The 26,436-nt window shown below is 37.2% G+C and overlaps 1 protein-coding gene across 1 annotated transcript in view; it reads right to left on the bottom strand.

Annotated features, from left to right (window-relative positions):
- Window positions 1-4,626: 4,626 nt before the first annotated feature.
- The window catches only part of LOC114030696 (squalene monooxygenase-like), a 34,922-nt gene continuing 13,112 nt past the window's right edge, over window positions 4,627-26,436 (bottom strand). The window contains exons 2-11 of the mRNA XM_027845565.1: window positions 21,886-22,138; window positions 16,409-16,589; window positions 14,251-14,347; window positions 13,147-13,260; window positions 12,889-13,060; window positions 9,751-9,846; window positions 8,269-8,411; window positions 7,764-7,860; window positions 5,970-6,057; window positions 4,627-5,146 (exon numbers count right to left, since the gene is read on the bottom strand). Coding sequence (XP_027701366.1) covers window positions 4,957-5,146; window positions 5,970-6,057; window positions 7,764-7,860; window positions 8,269-8,411; window positions 9,751-9,846; window positions 12,889-13,060; window positions 13,147-13,260; window positions 14,251-14,347; window positions 16,409-16,589; window positions 21,886-22,138 — 1,431 coding nt within the window. The 3' untranslated portion in view covers window positions 4,627-4,956. The remainder of the gene's footprint in view (window positions 5,147-5,969; window positions 6,058-7,763; window positions 7,861-8,268; window positions 8,412-9,750; window positions 9,847-12,888; window positions 13,061-13,146; window positions 13,261-14,250; window positions 14,348-16,408; window positions 16,590-21,885; window positions 22,139-26,436) is intronic.

Below are 26,436 nucleotides of genomic sequence, written 5' to 3'. Positions count from 1 at the left end.
TGTTTCTAGAGGTGCTAGGAAGCCATTGGAGTTTATTGAGTGGGAGCAAAGGGGAAGAGGTGATGAAGTAAACATGCTCTGTTTGAAGATCACCTTGTCAGCTGAGTGGAGGATGGGTTGGAATGGGGAGAGAACTTGTGGTGGGCAGACTAATCAGTAGGCTATTACAATAAGTAGTCCAGGCATGAAATGATGAGGGCCTGCACCAGGGCAGTGGTAGTTTCAGAGGAAAGAAAGGAATGTATGCAAGAGATATTACAAAGCTAGAACCAGCAGAGATAGGACCTGGCAGCAGATTGGATATAGGGGGTGACGAGATAATGAGGAGTCAAGGATGACACCTAGGTTGTGAGCTTGGGGGAGGACTTGGAGGATGGTGGTGCCCTTGATAGGTACAGGGAAGTTCGGAAGCAGGGAGGGTTTGGGTAGAAAGATGATGAGTTCAGTTTTGGACGTGTTGAGTTTAAGATGTCTACTAGATATCCAATTTGAGTTGTCCAATAGGCAGCTGGAGAGGTCAACAGAGAGGTTAGGGCTGGATAAGTAGTGTTGAGAATCACTAACATAGAGATGATAATTGGTTTTTTAAAAATTAAAAAAAAAAATTTTTAAATTAAAAAAATTTTTTCTCAATTATATGCAAACAAAAACTAACATTTGTTCCTCAAAATTTTGAGTTCCAAATTCTCTCCCTCTCTGAGAAAGCGAGCAATTTGATACAGATTATACATGTACTCATGCAAAACATTTCCATACTAGTCATCTTGCAAAAGAAGTCAGACCAAAAAAAAGAATAATGAAGTTTTTAAAGTTTATGCAAAATCTGCATTCAGATTCTTCAGAAATATAATTGGGGCAGCTAGGTGGCACAGTGGATAGAGCACTGGCCCTGAAGTCAGGAGGACCTGAGTTCAAATCCGACCTCAGACCAAACACTTGACACTTACTAGCTGTGTGACCCTGGGCAAGTCACTTAACCCCAACTGCCTAAGCAAAAAAAAAAAAAAAAAGAGAGAGAAATAATATAATTAATTCTTTAGAGATAATAATTGAATCCATGAGAAGCAATGAGATCGCTAAGTGAAATAGCATTGAGGGAAAAGAGGACCCAGGTCAGAGCCCTGTGGGACATTCGTGGGTACTGGGTGTGACCTGGATGAGAATTCAGCAAAGGAGACTGAGAAGGAATGGTCAGACGGGTAAAAAGAAGATCAGGAGAGAGTAGTGTCCCAAAGATCCAGGGAGAAGAGAGTTATCAATGAGAGTGATCAACAATGTCAAAGGCTGCAGAGAGGTCAAGAAGGATGAGGATTGAGAAGAGGTCATTAGATCTGGCAATTAGGAGATCATTAGTGATTTTGGAGAGAGTGGTTTCGGTGGAATGATGTCAGAAGCAGACTATAGAGTTAAGGAGAAAGGAATGGAGAGGAAGTGGAGACATCTACTGTAGTTGGTCTAAAGTGTAACCACAAAAGGAAAGAGAGACATGGGGCAAGTTAGAAATGGAAGGATCAAGTGAGGGTTTTTTCTTTTTTTTGAGGATGGGGAGACATTGGCATGTTTGTAGGCAGTAAAGAAGAAGCCAGTAGACAGGGATAGACTGAAGATAAGTGTGAGAGTGGGGATGACAGAAGGGGCAATTTACTGGAGGAGACAGGATGGAATGGGATCATCTGTGCATGTGGACCTTGGCAAGGAGGAGGGCCGCCTCTTCATGTGAGACAGAGGTGAATAAGACAGACAGAAAACATCTGGTTGGTGTGAGATGAAGAAGGGAGGAGCTCTCAAAAATGGTTTCACTTTTTTTTTTCCAGTAAAATATGAGGAAAGGTTCTTTACCTCTCTTTATACCATTCTTTTTTTTCCTGTGAATACTAGGCATTTCTTTCACTGCTATTCACATATAATCAGAGGATTATATATTTAGAGTTTAAAGAGAACTCAAAGTTCATCTAGCTTAAGCCTCTTATTTTGGGAGGCAGCTAGATGGCACAGTGGATAGATAAAGAGTCCTGGGCTTAGAATCAGGAAAACTCAGTTTAAATTCAGCCTCAGATTCTAACTTGCTGTGTGACCCGGGATGAATCACTTAACCCTGTTTGCCTGAGTTTCCTCATCCGTAAAATGAGCAGAAGGAAATGGCAAATCACTCCAGTATCTTTGCCACGAAAACCCCAAATGGGGTCACGAAGAGTTGGACATGACTGAACAAGTGTCTTATTTTACAGATAAATGAAGGCCATGAAGATTAAATAACCTGCCCAAAGTCACTTTGGCAGAGATGAATTTGAACTCCCATCCCTGGATTCCAAATCTAGGACTCTTCATTCTACTCCATTGTGATGGACTCTGTTTTGTAAGATTTGTAGATCTTGGAATTAGAAAGGACCTCAGAGACCATCTTATCCAACCCTCCCACTCCACATTTCTCATTCTAATCATGTTATTCAACATTTATTAAGCCTTAAGAGTAAGGCCTGAAAAATGGGGACCCTACCCTCAAGTTTACATTCAACAGGGGAGGGATATAATTTGGTAGCACCTGAGGCACCCTGAAAAACAACCTTAGGTTCAAAGTATTTTGTGGGCCTGCATCTACTTCAAAACAGCTGTGATGCCTGACGTGTTCACTTTGATGCATCAAGAGGACACGATTGTTTCAAAATGAAATAGTTCAGTGCAATAGCAAAGTAAAAATAGAATACCTACCCCATGCACTCGGGGCACATTCCCTCTCCAATGAACACACTATCAATGAGATGAGTGTATGTGCAAAGGGCTCACCCACGCTGGGGCAGGAGTTTTGAAGGGGCACCCATGCAAAGAGCACACGAGGATGAGACACACACAAGTAGAGGTCATTTGCCTCTAACAGGTGCTGTATAGCCTTGCATCCTGAAGGCCTGGCTTCAGGTCTGTTTCTTCTCTCTCCTGGCCTTCCTCACTCTGGTACACAGAAGCCTCAGCTGAGGTGCTACCTTTATTCCTCTTTAACTCTTTTAAAAGGCAGACCTTCACATACAGCTGTCAGATTAAGAAAGACTGACTGCACATTTTGGGAAAGACAAGGCTAAAATGGTGGCCCAGCTCTAGGTCAAATGATGGGAGTCAATGGAGATTAGTAAGACAGAGGCTTGGGACAGATACTGTATTTCCTAGAAGGTAGGAGTTCTAAGGCTAACAAAGTTTAAGCTCTCATTAGATGAAACGCAATTCTGTGTCCCAAAAGAGCTCAGAATCTAGAGGTCGAGACACTAGAGGCTTCCAGATGAAAATGACAGATGATGGTAAGATCAAGGGTAGTATGATCATCCCTATGCATAGTTGAGATGGGGTAGAAAAGAAGTTCATGACTAGGGGATATTAGGGTGTTCTAAGGAATATTAACATGTATGTTGAAATCCCCTGAATAAGGACAGGAGCTGGGATGGAGAAGCCTAAGCCTAGCAGTAACTCATTGAGAAAGGAGGAAGTATCTTAGGGGCCAGTATCTATTGGGTGAAAATAGTAAACACTGAAGGACAGGTATGCTGAGTAACAGAAATTCATCAGCGGGCATTTAAGCATTTATTATGTATCAGGCACTGGACTAGGTGGTGGGAACAGAAATACAAAAGTCAAACAATCTTAATCTTCAAAGATTGCATGGACCTATGTAAATATAGACCAAATACACATAACACAAACACAAGGTATTTGGATCAAGAAGTGGCAAAGGGTTTTCTGACACCCCCTGTGGGACCAATGGGTCAGGGGTTAGGAGAAAAGGATGACCAGGGATGCAGTGTCACCTGGGGCATCCAGAAGGCTACAAAAAAGTGATGTAATTATTTCCAATTTATCCTCTTTGTACACGGTTGTTTGCATGTTGTCTTCCCTATGGGACAGTGAGCTCTATGAGAGCAGGGACTGTCTTTCTTTGCAGGCCCAGAGCTTAGCACAGGGTTGGAACATAGTAGGTGCTTAAGAGTTGCTCACTGGGGACTTATCAATATGGATGTGTAGGGAAGTGAGGAGGGTGGGTCTTCCGTCTTAGTCTCCTAAAGGTAATGGCTAATAGTGAACAAAGGATATGAAAACCTTAACAACTTTTCTCATAGAATTCCAAATTGTCTTCCAGAACAGTTGGATCAATTCAGTTTTACTCACAGTGTGTCACTGTGTCTGCCTTCCCCAAACCTCCGCAACATTATTCTCATCTCTATAGTGTCCAGAATGATGCCATAGTGTCCCTGGCTGTTCTCTCCCTACTGCCCTGTTCCTATCTGCCATGACACAATTGAGTCAAATATGTTTAAACACATATTTACAGTTACTCAATGATACAGCAAATGTAAAAATAAATAAACAACTGAAATAGTCCCACAAATAATTATTTCTTCCATTTTTCAAACTTTTTTTCTTAAAATGACCGACATCACTAAGTTTGGCTATAATGCCAAACTAAATGAACTGGATTGCAGTTTAATCCTAAAATTGCTTGCTCATCCTTTTTTTCAATGTTTCTCTACAAGAGTTCTCAGGGATCTCCAATTTTATACTTTTTAGAATCTATGGAAAACATTATTTTTCCATTTTCTTGAGGCTTAGATGTAAATGCCAACCAAAAGAAGCAAAGCCATAAGATTTCAATCATCATTTAGTTTATTTGCATAGTTTTCACATACTAAACATAATGGATCCCAAAAGAAAACATGTTTTCGCTATCAGGACTTAAAACTGATTTGTGATTTAACAACCATTTCTCTTTAGATATCTAACAGTCTTCATTTTAATTCCAAAAGCAAAACATTTATTTACAACTGTTTACACACATAGAAGGTCAAAAACAAATTAATCCCCATCTTGCCCATGTGTCTGTGTGTTAGTATAGCATTCAGCAGTACAAGTCCTCCCAAAGTCTCTTAAGGCCTGATGAATTCCATGTACTCATTCTCCAATGGGCTTCCCTTAAGTTTAACGTAAGTATTTCATTTCTGAATAAATGAGAGGAAATATAACAGAGCAAGCCTTGTAAAAGACAGCACCACTGCTGAAAAAGGCTCGTGGTTTTGTAATCCAGGGTTCTGTCTTAAAACAAAAGTAAACAGCATACAAAGCTACTGCAAAAAAATGTCCAAGTAGAGTCATGGGATTAGGCGACAATCTATAACGAAAAAAATTACATATTAGAAAGACCTAGTCATTTAAACATTATTAAAAATTCAATAGGGTATCAATTATGATTGCATCTTTTAAATTAAACAGCTATTCTCCCAATTCAAAGGAGTTTTAGCACTTATTTTTTCCAAGCTTAATGATAATAACCTGGTTTGTTTTGGGAAACCTGATTTTAAAAAACACTGCAGCTCTTTTATAGTTTAAATAATTCTTTGATTCCCAGCTTCTATAACCCCCGACAGCTGGATGGAGAACAAATCCTCCTGAAGACTTGTACCTAGACCAGCTAAGTGGTATAGAACCTCAAAGATAACTTTTTCTGTAACAACTTTATATAAACTGTAACATATATAAACTTAAGACAAATTTTTTAATCAGTGAAAAAGGCCTAATAGTTTCATTTTCCAGCCAATTTTTTAGGAACATATTCTTAGAAATACCTGAACTTTAAATATTCCTAATGTTTTTTATGATTCCACCCATTTGTTAAAATTAACTCTAAAAATATCTAATTACAATGGTAACAACAGAATGGATAGTATGGATTAAACCTCAAATAATCAAAAACTTTCATCTCAGTCACAGGTTTTATTTAAAAACCTCTACCACAATAGTTGCTCACAGATTTTCTCTCAATGTTCTTGCCCATCTCCTGATGAAGATGCTAGTGAGCAAAAAATACAGCCAAAAGGTATCAGCAAGGAAAACTGGACATCACGAATAATTCATAGTAAACATTACTGTCTAGTCAAACTAACCATAAGATGTTTGATTAATTTGTGTGGTAAGTTTAAATTTACACAACTTACACAGAGAGCAACCCAACAGGACCAGCAATACATCGTCCTCCAAGCTTGAAGTAACAGAAACATGCTCTTCTTAACTGATGCAGGGTCTCTATAATATGATTTTAAAATTATCTTTAATCAAAATATTCATGTATTGATCAACACAATAGCAATATTCAAAAGCTAAAGATAAGCCAGAATTCCTTATTAGAATGTAATCTAATTATAATCAAAACTTGTAGATAGAAAAATTTTCCTAATCTCAATTTTACTAACCCATTCTTCCTGCAAATGTTATAGTCTACGTTATCCAGACAAGAATTAGTAAAAAATGCATTTACTGCTCATCAAAATAAACTCTCCTTCCATTCCAAGATCATTTGAATGTAATTGCTATGTAAGAAGCCACTTACTTTTCTAAAGAATTATTTATGAAGTTGATTTTCTTATATAATCCATACAATGCTACTAGGAGGAAAAAAAACTTAGATTTGAGGTGTGACATGCCCCGCTGGCAACTGAGAAACTGAATAAACACTGAGTTGTAGATACACTACTCTGTATGTGGATAGTTTCTGAGGAAAGACAAAGCCTGAAAATGTGACTTCCGCAGAAAGTGGAGACCATGATCTCAGATGTAAGGATGGCTGCCCCTACTGGAAGAGTGGAGTGGAAAAGGATGGAAATATAAGGAAATGGGTACTTACAGAAAACAATGGTTTCAGAACAGAGAAGAAAATAAGATGAGCAGAAGAATGAAGGCCTTAAATTACTGCTTCATAGAAAAGCAGGGAAAGGAAGAACAGAAGAATAAGCAGATCTAGGAATTTCTGGGGTTACTGTCAAGGTTCAGAGTAATTTTGACTTGAACCTGAGAAACAAACTTAGGGCCCTAAGTGAAAAGAGCTTGATTCTTCCAAGAAGGTGGGGGGAGAGGGGTGAAAGAAGAGAAGAGAGGAAAGAAATGAGAAGACAGAGACAGACAGACACAGAGACAGAGAAGGAAAATATGCAGCTTTAAAGGGGTTAACCTACCAAGGAAAGTTGTGACCCCAAGAATAAGGGCCATCTGGGAGGATGTTGAAAATTACAGTTTCTGTAGGCAACTGATTAATGTTCAAAACTGATGCAAATTTATCATACAGAATATTTGTAATTTACCTAATGTGTTCATAGTTTGTGTTCAAAGGCTCCTCACTGTAGGTAAAATGCTTATGTGCTTTAATGAAAAGCATTTGCTGTCTTGCAGTGGACAAGGTGGGGAAAAGGTACCCCAAGAGAAGGGGGAAAAGTAAAACCCAGAGACTCAGACTTTGAAGAGAAATTTCCTCTTTTTTCAAATTAGCAAACATTTTTCAAGTGCCTACTATATACAAGACACTATGTTAAGTACTTCGGACACAATTACAAAACCAAAAATAGTCCCTGCCCTTAAGAAGCTTACATTCTACTTTTCCTCTGAGGATAATCACAGAGTTACAGAAAAGGGGCAGCAATAACATAATATGGTGGCCCGCTATTGGGTCTGCCCTTTCATTATAATCACACAGCACCATTTTATATTAGGATACCTGATTTAGCCCACAATATATAAAATCTGTAGAATAATAGGGTTTTTCTCCATATCCCCTATACTCACCAAAGGACTGATGCTAAGTATATTGTGGAAAAAACACACTTCACTGGTAGCTAAGACTCTGTTGCCATTTCTTAGCTATAGGTGGTCTCTACTTACACATCCGTAAAATGAGGCATGTAGTAGAGCTCTAAAGCTCTTTCACTTCTAACACTCCATGATTACAATCCCTCACTTACCATCTGTGCCAGAAAACAATTCATACAGAGCCTGAGCAAGAACATTCACAACAAATGAATGGGACTTTCTTCTTGACTGATAGAATGAATCTTGGGCCTAAAAAAAGAAAAAAGTAGATCTTTTACAATGTAAGAATGAAGAAGAAAAGTAAATTTTCCTAGTGATATTTCTAATTCCCCCAAACTGAGGTTATGTTGCTCATCTCTGACTAATGGCACAATGGACTTAGCCCCAGTGACCTCTAGAGCCGGAGTAATTCCCTTAGCTTGAATTTATATGCTTTATTAGATGAAAGCGTTCTATACAACTAAGTATAAAACCCAATGTCCTGATACAGAAATTAGAGTCCTTGAAGAATTAAAGGTTACACCAAAGCAGAACTTTCAGGCCCCACAAATCTCCTTTATCACGGAGCAGAGAACATACAGCACAGATCACACAACGAGCTGCTTCAGATGTCCAGGACAGGCAAGTTCCTCTGAAGACTAGGATGAAATAGCTTACCTGCAGAAGTGCTCTCTCATCACAGAGGTCAGGAATGCTCTTTAGCAGGCTCCTCCATATTTTTATGTCATTGAAAACAACACTCATTCCCCCACCAGTAAGAGGATGTCGGATGTTATAGGCATCTCCCAAAATTAGAACACCTGCCCCAAGAAACAAAGAAATGACTATTTGTAGCATCCTTTCATTATCACTACTCTGTTCATTGTTATTAACTGGTGTTAATAAAGAATAACAGAATAAGATAAAGTTAATAAAGAAGAATAGGAGACAAGACTATAGAGGAAAAAAATTAAGAAAAAATAATTACAAGTGAAATTTTCCTCTAGTGAACCTTCAAGAATCTAAAATCAGGTTATTATTTTATGCTAAACATTTTTGCAATCAAATGTACAAAGTAGAGTAGGACCTCTATCAAAATTCAATAATGAACTTTAATAAATGAAAACTACAATAATACCTTAAGTCAAACAATATTAAGAGTATTTTGGCTCATTTAAGTTTATTATGAACCCATTTATACAATCAGACTCCTGAACACGAGGATATGCCTGTCCTTTCTTGTGGGGACCTGTGCCTCATAATAATAAGGACTTTTAATTATAGATTTTTAGAACTAACGATAACAGCACTTTAGCAGCCAAGGATCTTCAAATAATTCAAAGTCAATAGTCTTTGAAAGAGGCCTCCTAAAAATAAGACATTAAAGCTAGATATCATACCCTAAAAGAGGAAAATAAAGTCTCCCCCCAAATCTTTACTCTGATTATAGTAGGCTAACAATATTGTGAGGTAAGATGAAATTTTAAGTTAAGTTTGATTAGAAATGCTGAGCTAGAGAGGAAGTAGTTTGGAAAACAATGGGGTAACTAAAAATATTTATTTAAATACTTAATAACAAAATTTAAATCAAGTTACCTCTGGATAACTGAATAAACAGAATAAACCTGGACTGAATCCAAGCTGAATTTTTCTCCTTCCCTAAGGTAACCTACACTGGCACCTCCACCTTGTTATAAAAGAGTCCTCAAATTATTAATATTCTTCTTACATTGGTCAGGGAACATCCACAATCACTGCTTGCTATTTCCTCTTTTCCTTCCTAATTGCTGCCTAAAATGCCACCCACTTCTGCTTCTCACTTTGTCCTAAGAAGAGGAGGAGGCAGTAGGAAAAGCCACGAGAGAAGGCGGTACTAGAAACGAAGATAAAAAAGAGAGGGAAGTGGAGAAAGACAGGGGTTGTGGGGCACTGCTGGAATCCATAAGGCTTTATTTTATCTCCCAATTTCATACTCCTCATCGCTGCTTCCCCTGCAACCTCTTTACTGTATGAATGTTAAACTAATTTTAGAGGTAATGAGTAACTGCAGTTCAATAGTACTTAATTATTTAATACATTTGAGTAATTTGGTAGATAAACGGGCATTAATCCCATGTAGTCATGTGACTACTTTCTAAAATCTCTTTTATTAAATTCTACCTCTTTTATTTACTGGTGAAGGAGGAAGGAAACTTGCGGGCATAGACCTTAAACGATCATTCTGAATTCCCTCTAGGAAAGGTTCTTTTATATGATCTGCAATGAAACACAGAAAGACATATTTACACCAATTAAAACGTTTCATTTTCAAATGATCATACTTCTTACCAAATAATTCCCGAAACCATATATGACTGTCACAAAACACCTTGTATAGACCCCAAAGGAAGAATCAAATCTACCCACAACAAAACCTCGGAATCAAAGCTTCAAAAATCCATTCAAATTGAAGCATTAATGATGATGCAGAACCTGAGAAGAACTCTTGCATTCTGCATAAATGGCATTTAAAAAAGTTTCTAGAGGTTTAGTCTACATATAGTCCCTCTGAGTTGTCATCTAGCCCTAACTTGAGTCTCTAGACACTTATGTGATTTTCCTAAGGTGGTAACCAGTTTTCAAAACCAGACCCTAATTCAAAATCCTGTGATAGCCACACCATGATAGTAACAAATGATCTTTAATAGAGAGGGGGCAGTAGGATTGGGGGAGGGGAAATTCAGAGAAAGATGCTACAGTACTTGCAGTAAGTACAACAGCAAAGATTAAGGAAGTATAACAGACTAAGTGATGAAGAGGCAAGATCTACAGTTTTTAGATCAAAGGAAAATCACTGTAAGCAATCAGAAAAAAAGAGACTGAGTACCAAGAAGCCATAGTCAGGATCATACAAGACCTTGCAGCTACCACTACATAGAAGAGGAGAGCTTAAATACAATATTCCAGACGGCAAAAGATAAACATATATACCTAATAAAACTGAATATAATCCTACAGGCGGAAAAATGGACCTTCACTGAAAGAGAGGATTTTCAAGCACTGCTGATGAAATGATCAGAGCTTAGGAGAAACTCTGAAGAGCAAACAGAAGTCAAGTAAAACACAAAGAGGCAAATATGTTTGAGCAATTGGAACTAAACAAGAATGAAATATTTACATCTCAATAAGGGAAGAAGAGACGAATATCTTCTCCAAACCCTGTCATCAAAGAGCACAGAGGAAACTAAATAAAACAGAGAGTCTAGAACGTCCTGGGTTATATTTGATGATCTTAAGAGAAAAAAAAAGGGAGGGGGAAAAGGAGTACACTAGAGAAGAAAGAGGATTGAATTTATTATCTCATATAATCGAGGCGTTCAAGAAGACTTAAAACATGGACAAAGGGATAGTGAGCAGGAATCACTTGAAACTCACTTGCATTTGAACCAAAGGAGTACAGAATAAACACACACAATGGGTTTGGTGTAGAAATACATTCAACTCAAGAAGGAAACAGGAGAGAACCGGGGGAAAGGAGGCGGTAGAACAAAAGGGAAATTAGACTCAGAAAAGGGTTAGGCATAACCAAAACAAATTTCAGCGTTGGAGAGTGGATCAAGGAAAAAAATGGTCTAAGAACCTGTGACTGGGAAAAGAGGTGACTTGGATGAAGATCCAGCAAAGGAGACTGAGAAGGACTAATATTCTATTAGTGTCAGAAAAAACAACGAACTAAAGGCAGCATAATACAGAATAATGAAATGCAAACGACAACCAAATTCTAGTTTGGCCTCTCCTTTTGATTAGGTGGCTCCTCCCAGAATCTGATCAGTACAATGGCCAAACCACACACGCTAACCACCTCCTGACAGAGAGGTGGTACAATCTGGGTGCAGAATGAGACATATTTTTGGGAAATGGCCAATGTAGGAATTAGCTTTGCTTAAGTATGCATATTTTAGATTTTTGGCTTAGTTTTGAGTTTTCCCTCAATAATTAGGAGAAGGGAGAAGAAAAAAAGGATTTTTGTTAATTGAAAATCTTTAAATTTTTTGAAGTCTATATACATGCATGCATATTTAGAAATGTACAGAGAATGAGAATTACATAATCCTTGGGAAATTATATACGGGCAACATAAGCACCATGTCGCATCAAGTTTTAAACAGTCACTATACTAATACAACTGTGAAAGGTTTCCAAATAAAGGTCACATTACTAAAATAAGATTGCTTTAAAAAAAAAAGACAAATAATCATAGGCTGTGCTCTTTTCATATATGTAAAAATATAAGGGGAAAGATGAACATCACATTTCATATGTTTTTTTTAAATGTAAGTAAAAACTATCTGGCAACAGGAGACATTAAAACTAAATTTTTAACACAATAACTAGAACAAAAGCAAACATTATCTATTAGGGATTTTATTTTTATAACAAATGGAAAACAGGCTCGGTGCAAATCCCAGACCTGCTCCTTGGGTACTGTCATTTCATCCCTCTGATCCTCAGTTTCCTTCCCTGGAAAGCAGGGGATAATCTCTAAGCTTCTTTCTAGCCTTAAATCCTATGAAAAATCTTAAACTCATTCACTTAAGTTTCCCCTAAGGAAACCCATTCCCTTGAAAAGTTTTAGTTCTAAAAGGTAAAGTCGCTTTTAGTTAATTAGTTTATAAAGATTTTTTACATGTTTAGGTATTTATAAAATTGTATTTTTTCCTGTAAAAAACTCAGAACTAACTGATTTAAAGAACATTTATTCAAAACTAACAACAAGTTTGGCTTCTGTTTCCTGCTTCATAAAGAGTCCTTGCAGATAAATGTTCTCTTATTTTTTTCCTGTGTTTCCCAAATCAAAAACTTTTGAATGAAATAGGCACTAAATAGGCCCGAAGGTACAGTTTCAAGCAAGCAGAGAAAACAGTACTCTGGAGAACTATGAATACTGAGCATGTCTAATAACTTTAATAATAATACTAATAATAAGTCAGTGAAATAAGAGCAAATGAAAATGACAATTTAATTATAACAGCACTATCTGTTAGTAGGTAGAAATAATTTTTATTACAAACTTTTCTCTAGTTACTTGGTTAAACGAGTTTTAAGTTATAGATCTGGACAAAATAATGAAACGTCTCAACAAATTTTTCATGATTTGCTCATGTGTTTAGCATTGTTTGGACACAATGTGATTAAGAAACGGAGCCAGGGAAGTAGGAAAACAACAAATCCAATAATAGTAGCTGACATTCATGTAATTCTTTGGCTGTGACATTCTACCCCCAAACTGTAATAAAAGAAAGAAAATCCTTTTCTTACCAGGTAACTGTGGATAAATGTTCTCTACCATATAATCTCTTAAGTCTCTTGGCAATTCTCCACGAATATCAACGAGAACCCGAGTTTCCTGAGAGGAAATCTGATAGATAAGAATTGGACCAGGGTCTGCTAAAATGAGTTCAGCATGGTTTGCTTTAAATTGTGGCACATCCTGGGGAAAACAAACAATGACCTTTTAATTGTTTTCTCAAACTCCAAACTAGTACTATTTCTCCTCTAGATACATTTTTACATTACCTTCATAAGGAAGCCAACAAAATGGGATGTGACAGACACTGTACTGGTGACCAGGTTTTTCCTGAACTTGGAGAAAAGCCCATCTGCAACAACTGTCAATGGTGCACGGAGCTCCTATAACATAAATTAATGTTTGTCAGCCTAAAATGACACCAAATGTACAGTAAACATGTTTAAAATTAAAATGCAAACCCCTATTATTTACATATGTACATTTCATATAAAAAGATTGCTATTAAACAGGTTGTTTTGTCTAGCTAAAAAGATTAAGGATCTTTCTTTTCTAAGTATTTATCCTATCAAACCATCTTGGAATCCAAAAGTCATGGGATATTCTGCTTTCTGTAACTGCAACATTTAAACCATGCAGGTCCTAAAACAAATACTGACCATCTCAGGATTACTGGAAGATACGGGTCAAATTCGGTTACAAATTACAAGAAAACTCACAATTCTTTTCTCTCAAAACTTTGTGTTTCAATAGGCCCACTGTCTATTTTGTTGTTATAAAGACATCTGGCCTAAATACTTTTACTTCCTCCAATATGAGTAAGAAGAACCTCGAGAAATCTCCCACTGAACTATAACAATCCTAAGAAAAAAAAGGGAGACTTGGCAACAAGTACGTCTAAAAAGAAGTGAGGAAAGGACCACCGGATCAGGAGCGCTCCCTCTCTCTTTTTCTCTCTCTTCCCAAAGGAACTGACATCAGAGTATTTCAGGACCTACTTAATGGTGTTATTCTATCAGAGACTCTAATTAAGCTAACATTCATTCTTCCTTCACATTTTCTTTCCTTCTTTTTTTTCTAATCCAGTTCTCCCTACTCCTCTACTACAGTTCATTACTGATCTCAGATTCACTATCATTATAAAATCTTGTTTCAAGAGCTTTTTAAGCCTTGTAATTTTAGATGGAAAGATACAGATGGTACAAGTTTAATATGCTTCAAATTAAAATCTGTTCTTTTCTTGTGCCTAGCACCCTCTAGTGCTCAAAGAACACTAAAAGTAAATAATAAAAATCTGAAGTGAATAAAAAACTAGTTTTTTTGATAATAAAAAGTATCTACCATCTTTTATGAAGAGTTTGATAAAATCTCACCTTGATATTTCCAGTTTCTTTTTCTCTGTACTGAACTCCCATCACAACATCATCTTCCTCTAACAATTTCAACACAACTCCTTCAATGTACTTTGTACTAAAGAAAGAACAGGAAGAGAATAAAAATGAAAAGATTCTTACTGTTTTAAAACAATGAAACTCTAAGAAACTTGGGTCAGTCTTGATAAATTCCTTTTTACTTTCCCATTTTAACTTACTAGAACCTAATTTTATTTATATACATGTACTTCAATTTGGAATCATGGACATAAGAAGCAACATAATTTATTTCACTCAACCTTTCTAAAGAAAAATATAAAAATGATTTCTTTTAACCAAAACCTTTTTTCCAATCTAGTATCTAGTTATTAGAAAATAAATGATATAGAGTATGAAAATTAGTTAAGAACTTAGTTCATATGGTTTTTGTCTAATATCATATATCTCACATTTTCAAGTTTCATAGTTAACATTCAAGTTTTTAAGAAAATAACTTATTCTAAAGTTTCAAGATTAGCCATACAGATCAGCACCAGCATCTGGCATACCCCAGGGCCTACTGCTTCAGTGACAGTCTCAGACCACAAACTGATGACCTGAGAACCAAGCAGCACCATCAGAGGCATGGTGGGGAAATAAGGACCTTCTCCATCTCTACCTCCAGCCTGCCAACTAGTTGTAGTAGCTCTAAGGGAATCTTTCTCTTTTCCTTTCTTAGTAGAAGCTAATTTCCACCCTCTCCCCCTGCTCCCCAATCCCCACCTATGCCCAGAGATAACCCAAAACCCCTCTGTGCCCCAAGTCTTGGGACCAACAATCATCCATATGTCCTGCTACTTTGCTTACTAGTCCCCAAGTACCAACCTGGCCCTTCCATCTGCCTTGAAGCTGCACCCTCCTTTATGTGATACCTCCGTTAGTTAAAATGTGAACTTCTTGACAACAAGGACTGTCTTACTCTTCTATTTGTATTCCCAGCACTCAGCACAATGCCTGGCACATATAAAAGCTTAATAAACGCTTTTATATTACATTGCATAATCAAGGTTTAATTTATTTTAGATAGCATCTGTTGAGGGTCAGCAGTGAGGCTAGGTTGACATACATTGTGGCCCTGTAGTCTATAGATATGGATAGGGTTAGGACTGGACCTATTCATTGGTACGGGGAAATATCTAGGTGAGGAAATGACCACTACCAATGAAATTCAGCCACTCAGAATCTTAGATAGCTGCATAAATAGTCACTGAGAATTTAAGTGACTTGCCCAGGGTCACCCTGCCAGGATATGTCAGAGGTGGGACTTGAACCCAGGTCTTCCTGGTTTCAGGGACAACTCTCTATCCACTACATCATATATGTCGTGGATGTTGACACTATAACATCCACAAATCTAAGTATCCAACTGAACGCATAATGACTTTGAGCCTTGGTCAACGCATCATGTAGCAATAAGTGCACAGAACCTGTAAGAGACCAGAGTTCAAATTCTCATTTCAACATTTACTAGTTGAATCATTATGGGTAAGTGACTTAACCTTTCTCAATCTGCTTTCTTATCTATAAAATTGGAATAATGATACCTGTACTACCTCCCTCATAGGTGTGTTGGGGAAAAGCCATTAAATTTGAGCTATTATTGGTCCAAAGAAAATTTCTATGCTATGCCTTCAAAAGCAAGTCACAGACTCCCTGGTCTCAGTTTCCTCCTCTGTGAAATGAATTGGTTGTATTAAGTAGCTTCTGAGATCCTTTCCATATCTAGATCTATGAATAGGTGAAATGCCCTGAAAATTAAATTACACCATACTTAATGTGTTATATATTTTAAGTAGCCCAAATGATACACTGGTAGCTCTCAGATATTAAAAGAACCAAAAGAAGTTCTTTAGCACACTGGGTAGATGGCTACTCAATAGGGGATTTATAAAAAGACACAAGAATCACATAGGATAAAAAGGCCTAGAAGAGCTGTGATCTTCACTCGTAGAGGAAATATCCACACTTTTGATGTCATGGATCTACTAAATTCTAATATTTGCCATAGAAATCACTCAGGAAAATTCACTTAATATTTGTACTAAAGCGAAAGGATTGTCAGACATCATTAGCAGTAGGTAGTAGTCTTTACAACGTTGCAAGCTGGAGTCTGTCTTACTTTGGCTCTGCCATAGCTGCCTTTCGGAGATTCACAATGAACCGTCCATGATGGAACGCTCGGCCGCTCAGCACCTGGCTGCTTGCCGTACATGGGAATGGGACTTCAACTTCTTCCGTGCACCCCTGGTTATGGACCACATAGCCATGAATAACGTGGGCATCAAGACCTTCCACTGCACCTGCAAAGCAACACCATTCAACACATTCAACTGTGCCCATGAGTTTACAAATAAAACTTAAGACATTCTCTGTCCTCAAAGAGCTGCAATCCAAAGAGTAAAGCAGGACACAGACTATAATGCTGATGGAACATCTACAAATGCTCAGATGGATCTGTCATCTCACTGATGTGATGTTTGCTGGAATCATGCAGACACTGAGATGCACACAGGCCTGTCCACTGCACAGGGGGTGCACCAAAGTGCTAGAGGCCTTCCTCACTTTCTCCTGATATTTCAATGACGCCGACGCAGCAATGAGGTTATCCACTTACTATGTCTATCGGCTCTTGCCATGGGACCAGCCAATGAGCTTTTTAGCTCACATATTTCTGTAATGACACCCTTTACTCCTGCTCTTTCAGGTTTCTTTCTTGTTGTTATAAGCTACTCAAACCCACCATGAACCTCTCCACTGCCCTCCATGGGACACATATTTTTAATTTCTTAGAAATGGTAGTGCTCTAAGCCCTTTATCATACAACAGCGATGGAATGTTGGCACTTACAAACTCGGCCTTTGTTTCTGGAAGAAGTCTGAGATCATTAGAAGAACTTCACCAATGTCCAAAGGCAATGCAGCCCTTTCTTCCTCTTGTATGTTTCAAGGACTGACTCATTCACCAGTTTTTACATATTTTATACACAGAAAGGGCAGTTAGGGGGCGCAGTGGACAGAGTACTAAGCCTGGAGTCAAAAATACATCGTCCTGAGTTCAAATAGGCCTCAGACACTTACTAGCTGTGTGACTGACCCTGGCAAGTCACTTAACCCTATTTGCCTTAGTTTCTTCATCTGTAAAATGAGTTAGAGAAGAAAAAGGCAAACTACTACAGTACCACTGCCAAGAAAACACCAAAGAGTTGGACACAACTGAACAACAAATACACATAACTGAACAACAACAAATATACATAAAGGTTGAAAAGTTCTAAAAATTGTCATCTGACTACATTGTAATAATCTGGGCAACAGAGTCTTTATCCATCTACTTGAGTTTTTCTTGTGAGGAGTTAGGCCAAATTCTTCTGAGTGGTTATAGATCTCTTCCAGGAGACTGCAATGTTCTAGGGCTTGATGTAACCAGAATGATGTCATCCACAAAAACTGGAGCTTCTTGAGAAACTCACTATCCACAAGGAATTCTCTTCAACTTAAGATTCTGTATAGGATCTCCTCTATCACCATAATGATGATCTTCGAAAAACATCTATCTCAATCAATTAAGAAACATTTATTAAGCACAAATTATGTGCCAGATATTGGGCTAGGCTCTGGGGATACAAAGATGAAAAGGAAACAGTCCCTGACCTTGAGGAAGACAATACACACATGTTAAATAGGTAAATGAAAAACATTGTACAGGCAAATACAAATGTTTATACTAAACAGATGTATGGTTACATGGGGGATAGGGAAGAAGTCTTTTTTTTTTTAATGCCTTCTCTGATACTTATGACAAGATCAAACAAGATTTTCTGTTATACCTTTCAAATAAATTTGAATAACACTGATATGGGAGATATCTTGCCAGAAAACAGTCAAGGCAGAAATGTGCTCTTCGGAATTCAGAAGCTTTTTAATATTAACGAGCACAGTGAGATCTTGTATTCTCTACATCTTTCGGTCAATTGTTTAATAATAAAGATGTGGTCTTCTCCAGATTATTGCTTGCAAAATCTTCCCTCTCCTCTACCAATACCCTCACTGAGAATGCCCTTGATGCATGTACAGATAATTCTTATAAAAATTTTATGTGGATGGGAAAAGTAGTATATAAGGTTAGCAATTAATGTTTTCTCAGTCACCTTTTTTAGGAATTAATAAGTTTCAAGATTTTTTCTAGGACTGTGGCATCATCTTGTCCCTTCGGATACTCTGTAAATCAATTTCTCAATGCCTTTATAATTGTGCCTCCTCTAGCAGAGATCTACTCTCTGTACACTTGACCTAATTCAGCTCCTTTTTTCCCCCTTGTTTTCTTTAGTGCCATTTCTACCTACTCTCTAAGCAAACACATTTGGGACTGTGATGGAGGACTTCAAGCGTGTTAGCTCTACCTTCCTTGATGATGAAAAGAGCTTTATTATAAAAATCTTTTCAAATCCTTTCCATTTTTCTTCTGATTGTTTTTTCCTTCCAAGTTTCATTCTTCAACGAAGGATGAGTTTTTAGGACGACTTTGTTCATTTAGGTCTCTTGTCAAGCTCTCTTTAAATTTGTTTTGCTCTTCACAACTTTTCTCTTGTTTTATGAGGATATACTGCACATAATTTTCCAGATAGCTCTATAATATTCTCTAAACACATACATATTATTCATGTGCTGCCTTTGTGATGTTTCACAAATCTAAAGTGCTTTTTAGTTTCTTTTAGTATTCTTGTTAAGATAACTGACTTTCATTGGTTAAACTTCTGTATGAAATTGGTCTCTGCATATGTCCTTCTATCGATTACTCAGTTTTTTATCATCATTCTGATCCTTGCTCTAAAAAGTCAGTGGTCTGTACACATGCAACAGATTCAGGGATGACTCCCATATAAGTGACAAATAGTTTACTGTCTATTAAAATATAATCACTTTCAATTTTTGTGATGTTATTCAATGAATTCCATGTCTTTTAATGTCTGACTATTTTTCTTAGAGAAAGTACTCATTATTCATAGGCATGAGGCTTCTGTGTAACCAACAAGTCTTTGTCCTTTTGTTCCTAGGCAAAAGACAGTTCCTGTCCTCCAGGAGCTCACAATCTAATGGGGAAGACAGCAAGCAAGCAACTATGGGCAAATAAACTACATACAGGATAAATAGGAAACAGTCAGCAAAGAGGGAAGGCAGTAGAATTGAGACTGAGAGAGGACTCCTGTGGAAGGTAGGATTTTAGCTGGGGCTTGAACGAATGTTAGTTCATAATCTGAAATTATTTTGATGATGGTCAGTCTTTAAATACATATCCTGACCTCTTATAAAATGGTTTTTTTAAAAAAATTATTGTTTTTGGACATATGATAAAAATAATTCCACCAACTCAGAGAATCTAAGAATTTAAAGGGACCTCAGCAGTCATCTTATTCCTCTACATGGAGAACCTGTGAACCAAACTTCCATTTAGCTACAACATCCATTTGTTTGCTTATTTCATAGAGTGAAAATGTCAAGATTGATTTAATTCAGTTCTCCCAGTAGTATTCTCCCAGTAGTATATCCACTTATGTGTCAATGGCCAAGGATCTCACATTTAGAGTATCAAGAATCCAGTTCAAGTTTATGGACTATCTAAAAAGTGTGATTCTTAGTAGCCTCTGCTCCCTTTTCTAGCACTGTGCCATTGTCACTGCAGAAGTGAAAGGGCTGAGAATCATTTTCTATTTTTTTTTTTTGTAGCCCAACAATTTTCACCAAATGGTCAACCTACTGGGATATGTCAAAAACACATATCCTAACTTTTTTAAAAAGTTAATTAGTAGCATAGAAATCACTGCTACATTTTTGGGAGCAAATTTACTCAATGGAAGATCATAGGTCATTTAATTTCACATTGCTTATCTTTCCAAGATCAGGTGTACATTTTCTGGTACTTAAAAATCTTTAATGGTTTCTTTGTTTTTAAGTGAAGTGGCAGATTTGCTGACCCCAGCAATGTTCTATATGAGGCAAATACATCTGATTCCTGAAGCACCAAAATATAATACAGTTTAAAATCAGGTCAAAGCAGAAAACAAACAATATGAGCGCTCCATAAACCAGATCAAGTTCAGGAACATTATCTTCTAATTTTCACATACACAATAAATTTAATTCTTTCTATACAGAAAGGACATTGAAGATTGCAAATTTGGATAGACTATTAAAATTGCTCTCTTTAAATCTTACTGGATCCAGGAACAAATTTTATGACCAAGACTTAACCCTGCAGCAAAAATCTGACACTTTCTGCTTTTAATCTGATCCCAAGTGTTAACCACTTTTCTGCCCTACTCTCTTACCTTTCAAGATTATTTTTCTTCATGATGCCTCCAGTTAAAATCTCTTCTTAAAGAGGAGGAAATGGTGGCAAAATCCCTGCACTTGAGAGTTAAGGGATCTGAGTTTTTGGGTTTTTTTTTTGGCAAGGCAATTGGGGTTAAATGACCTGCCCAGGGTCACACAGCTAGTAAGTGCCAAGTGCCTGAGGCCATATTTGAGCTCAGGTCCTCCTGACACCAGGGCCGTTGCTCTATCCAAGGGATCTGGTTTTGAATTTGGGTTCTATTACTTACTACCTATGTGACCATGAGCACATTTCTTCACCCTTCGAGGCCTGTTTCTTCATGAGGAAGAGGTGAAACAGATAAAACTTTTGCAGTCCCTTCCAGATCTCAATCCTGTGATTTCAAGTTAGTTATTTTTATATAAACTGACCAAAAGATAGCACAGAACCCTAAGCCTCAGTCTTTTATTCAGCCCACTGTGTTCCATGGCAAAATTCTATCATTATAAATATTCACATCCCTTCTACAGACTGAGAAAACATCTGCAGAAAATCTATTCACTACTCTAGTAAATTTTCAAATTGAGTTTTCCATGTTTGATATTACATAGGCTATTTTAATGCCACAATCAGAGTTGGCTCATTAGCACCTTTGGAAATCCTAAAAAGTATGAGTACAAAAGACGTCCCCTCAAGATAAGTTATCTCAGGATAAGCATATAAATAAACCTAGTTTGAGATGGTTTTCAAACTTTTTTCCTACATCAAAATCCAGTGTCTCCTTAAAAATACATACGGTAGGTCTTTGGCAGTGTATATCTTCTGAAAAGCAGGTATACCAGTATCTTTCTATTTTGTTTTTTTTTTCCCACTTCTACCTATATTATTAGTTTTAATGTCTATATGAGACCTAAAAGCCATCACTACGTAATAATTCTATTTGCACAGTATCCCTGATGTCTCTTTCTATCCTCCACTACAAAATTTGGCATCTAGAACATTTTTCTACTGAAAAGAAGCTAGACAGTAGTATCTTCAAGTCATTCTATCAAAAACTTCTGGCCATCTCCCCAAACTAATCAGCCCCTTTGTGTTACCATTATGTTCTGTTTTCAGTCAAGCTGAAAGTTAATGAATTCAATGAGCTTCCAGAGACATAAACTGAAATAAGAGATGTACGTTTAATTGAGTTAAAGAAGTTTTGTATGAAGCAGCTATACACAGAAATTTTGTATGTCACCAAATAGCAATGAAAAAAGTTAGAATCTTGGCATTATATATACCTACCTTCAAGACCCAGGTCTTTAAGAGCACAAAAGCCTCCTGGCTGTAACAACTCTCCAAGTATCCTGTCAGGTTCTTTTAAATCTCTCTCAATTACTGTCACCTTTCTTCCATCTCTGGCAAGTACTGTAGCTAAAGTAGACCCAAGTACACCTGATCCTACAATAATAACTTCTGGGTCACACTCAGAAGTCACTAATGCAGATACAACTGTTCCTTGTAGAGTTGACTCTGGAGCATCCACTTCCTTTTTGCCCTGTGTAAGAAAAGAGATAACACTGAATTTTAATTCTTTTTCTCTCTCACTTAGTCACTCTGATAAACAACTGACATTTAAATATGTGTCAAAGCACTTGCCTATAAAAATAATAGCATTATATCCTCTGACATTTAAAAACAACAGATTTGTTGGCAATAAATTGCTGTGAGCTATGGGAGTTCAATGTTAATGTAAAAACTCCAGAAGTTTTCCTAAGTATCAGGCCATCGTCACTTTAACTTTCCTTTCCTTTTTAATACTACTAAATGCAATTTCCCACCCCTACATGAAATGCTTTTAACTAAAAGAACTTAAGAGTTGCTACCATCATAAAAAATTATTTTTAGTAAAGCATTAGAGGTCAATAAAGAAATTTACTATTCAGCTCTAAAATATAAGTAAATAAATAAAAACACATTCTACATTACAAATATTTACAAATAAATAAAAACATTCTTTTCCCAAAACATATTTTTGGAAATTATTCAGGAGATAAATTGAAGAATTTCTACTCCAGGAAAGACAATGAACTTCATATTGAAAGGGGTTTCCAAAACCTAGTAGGGTACAAATCTTATTTATTCATTCATTCAACAAACATCTGAATGTGTCCAACATACTAGATTATGTGCCAGGCACTATATTCTAAGAAATGCCATTTGCTTTGACAGGAAGCTCTCCAAACCATAAATTATCAGATTTAGAATGATTAGAATCAGTATTAGAGTCAGAGAACCCTAGAATCTAAAAGTTATCCACTCTAAATCCATGTGGAATGATCAACTCCATCCGTAGCATCCCTCTTAATGGGAAACTTCAGTGACAGGGCACTCACCATCTTTCAAAACGGCCCATTCAATTTTCAATAGAAAATGGCATAATATAGGAGAAAGACCATTGCCTCTGGGGTCAGAAGACCTAGGTTCCAGTTCTAGCTCTGCCACTCCTTGTGTGCTCAGGTTATTTCACCTCTTTGAGGCTACTAATTATTAGAAGTCCTTTTGTCAATTGACCCCAAAATTTGCTTCCCTGTAATTGTCATCCATTGGTGCTACTATCCTCTGGTGTCACACAGAATGTCGAATCCCTACTTCTACATGAGGAAACTTCACACAACTGAAGGCAACCACCAGGCCCCATCTTTACTTCTTCAACTTAAACATCCCTAATAATGCCTTTGACTGAACCTCATTTACATAGTTTCCAACTTCCACACTATCTCCTGGATGTACTCTACTTTGTTAATAGCCTCCTTAAAAATGTCACACCTAAAAAAACAGAATAGCACCTAGATGGGACCTAACCAACAATCTCCTTGTCATGTCTGGGATTAAACTTCCATTGCTGTTGTTGAGTCGTTTCAGGTGTGTCTGACTCTTCGTGATCTCATTTCGTGTTTTCTTGGCAAAGTATAGATGAGGAAACTGAGACAAATAGGGTGAAGTTAACTGAGACCAGATTTGAACTCAGGAAGATGAATCTTCCTGACTGCAGGCCCAGCACTCTATCTACTGTGCCACCTAGCTCCCCCCAACTTTCATTACCACAGGCTAAGCAAACATTGCTCCACTAAAGTCCTACTCAGGTGCCTCATTCTAGAACATCAGATTTGGCAGTTAAGAAATCCTTGGTAACTTTGAAGACAGCCAGTTCATTTGAGTGATGAAGATGAAAGCCAGATTGAGAAGGCTTCATCAGTTGACAGCTAGCCTTTGAAAGGCGAATCTCCTTGATCTTAAAGAGCCTGACCCCCTCAAAAGACAGAGTTTATTGATGGACTTGTATGGAAGCACAGACACACTACATTTTTGTTTTTAATACAAGTTTGATGTGGAGTAGAAGATACAACTGGTATTTGAGGTATATCCTTATACATTCTTTTGCTGAATCTGTTGTAGCTGCTTTGCAAGGTATGGTTCTGGGAATTAAGGATATCCAAAATATGAAGTAGAATGTGATTAAGTGCATAAACTAACTATAAACTAGTTGCATTGGAAGTTCAGAGAAGCAAGAGTCACTTCTGTTTGAGGCAATCAGGAAAGGCTGCTTGTAGAAGATGATACATGAGTTGGACTTGGAGGTATTTCAGCAGGTAAAGATGGAGTTTGGGGGAGAGAAAAAGGACATTTTAGGTGCAGGAAACTGTACAAGTATAGATACAGAGGTAGTAGAGTAGAAAATGTTAGGGAGAAGACAAGTAGTCCAGTTTTTTGACTAAAGCGCAGGGATATTAAAAAAAAGGGAAACCATGGAGTAAACCTGATTGTGGAAGCTTTGGATGCCAGACCAAGAAGTTTGGATTTTACAAGGTAAAGGTGGAGCAGGGAGGAATGAGGCCTCTTATCTCACTCACTTTTGAGCAGGGAAGTTACAGAGATTACAGGCAGCAGTGGGTCAGGGAGGCTGACTTGGGAGGCTGGTAAGAGTATCTTGTATTGATCAGGTGAGAAACGATAAAGGCTAGATTTCTAAGAGAAAATGTCATGAAATAGTAAGGGGACATATTGAGTTTGTGCTACAGTACTTAAAGGGATGTGTGATTTCATCTATGTAGATAGTCTCTCCAACAATGCAAATCTCAACCCACCTATGTTAACGCTTGTCCATGCCCTCCCATGAGATGGTTACAAGGAATGCACCCTATGTGCTGGGGTCCTTCCCCATTTTCTCCTGGCATCACAAGATGCCTGGGCCTAGTTTACTGATTATTCCTTACTCTGTGTAACCATTCTATCTTCTTTTCTTGGTCATGATTTTCCTCATGGCATCCTTCTCCCTGCTTTTCTTTTGTAGTTCCTTGTTTGTAACCTGATCCAGCCTATTCTCGTCTACCATATGTTTTTATTTCATTCTCTGGTTGATAATCATTTTTAATTCTTCAGAATTACAGGACTCTGCAACTCAAAGCAGTACAATAATAATACTAGTAGACTACTCATTTTCAAAAGGTAAGCCTTTGTTTCATGGATAAGTTTGGGAGTGTTAAATGCAATCTAGAATGCTGTCCTCCTTCTAATTAATTCTGGGCCCAACTCATTGTCCATTTACCATGTCTGTCCAAGAAATAGCATAGTCTAGCCCCGTGATGTTAAACTCAAATAGAAATGGACCCTTATCTCACATATTGACTTAGAAAACTACAAATTAACATTATTATATCATATTATATTTTTTACTTAATTTACTAAACATTTCCCAATTACATTTTAATCTGGTCTTTTCAGACCAGGGAGGGGCAGTAAGTTTGACATCTCTGGTTTAGGCAATAGGCATTTTTCATCTACTTGAATTTTTTGTGTATGCATGGTTAGGCCAAACTCTGTCAGATTACAGTATTCTGTGAATGGATGAAGCCAATGTCTTCTACAAAAACAGGAATGTTGAGAAGACTTAACTGCTATGGGGAAATTTCTCTTTGACCTGAACCATGCATTGAATCTTCTCCATGACAGTAATGAACATACACTTGAATATGGCATAACTCTGACATATGCCTGGGAGGTACTCTGTTGAAAGACAAAATTTAAGTTGGCATTTTGCTGTGCCAAATCAAATGTTTGCATTTTTTATCGTCTACAGAAAATAAGCAGGGTAGGATATTGTATTTGCTGCCTCTTTCAGTCATTTATGTGATAGTAAAGATGTAGTTCATGTATGTTTACCATCATTTATGAATGCCTGCTAATTTCCTACTATTACCTTCATCAAAGATGCATTCAACATATGGATAGATTATTCTCATCAACATTTTGTATAGATGGAAAATTAAACATACAGTTTGTTCTCTCTGTATCTTGTGCCACCTCCAGCACAGGGACATTTGGTTTAGTCTAGTTACTCTTCCCAAATTTGTTCTCTTCCTCTTCTCCGTGGGTTACCTCCACCGTTCTTGACGCTAAAATCTTTGTAGATCTGTTCTGTCTTTTATTCACTTATTGTCTTTACAATTTGATGCTTAAACTCCTTGAGATGAGTTGACTTTAGTTGGTTTTCTTAGTACCTTCCATTACTTCTTACTTTTTTGAGGTACAACTGTTCATAACTGTCCACTATCCTTCTCCATAAGATTTTCCAGTAAGGTTCATATTCTAAACCACCTTTGTCCCTTTGCTAGGCAAGATTAAGTATTTTTTGGACTAAGGTACATTTTAGGCCCTTTTTTGATTTCTGTTGGTTAAATTTCATTGGTATCTACGTCATTTTTTCCAATTACATTTCATTTTTTGTCTTCAGTGATCTGTTTAGGTGGGTGTTGTGGAGCTTGTTATAACTGACTCATGATTCATTTCATATTG

This window comes from Vombatus ursinus, unplaced genomic scaffold (genome assembly GCF_900497805.2).
Source record: "Vombatus ursinus unplaced genomic scaffold, bare-nosed wombat genome assembly UNPS02014973.1, whole genome shotgun sequence".
Classification (NCBI taxonomy): Eukaryota; Metazoa; Chordata; class Mammalia; order Diprotodontia; family Vombatidae; genus Vombatus; species Vombatus ursinus.
The sequence above is the reverse complement of the archived record's forward strand: the minus strand, read 5'-3'. Positions and strand labels throughout refer to the sequence as shown.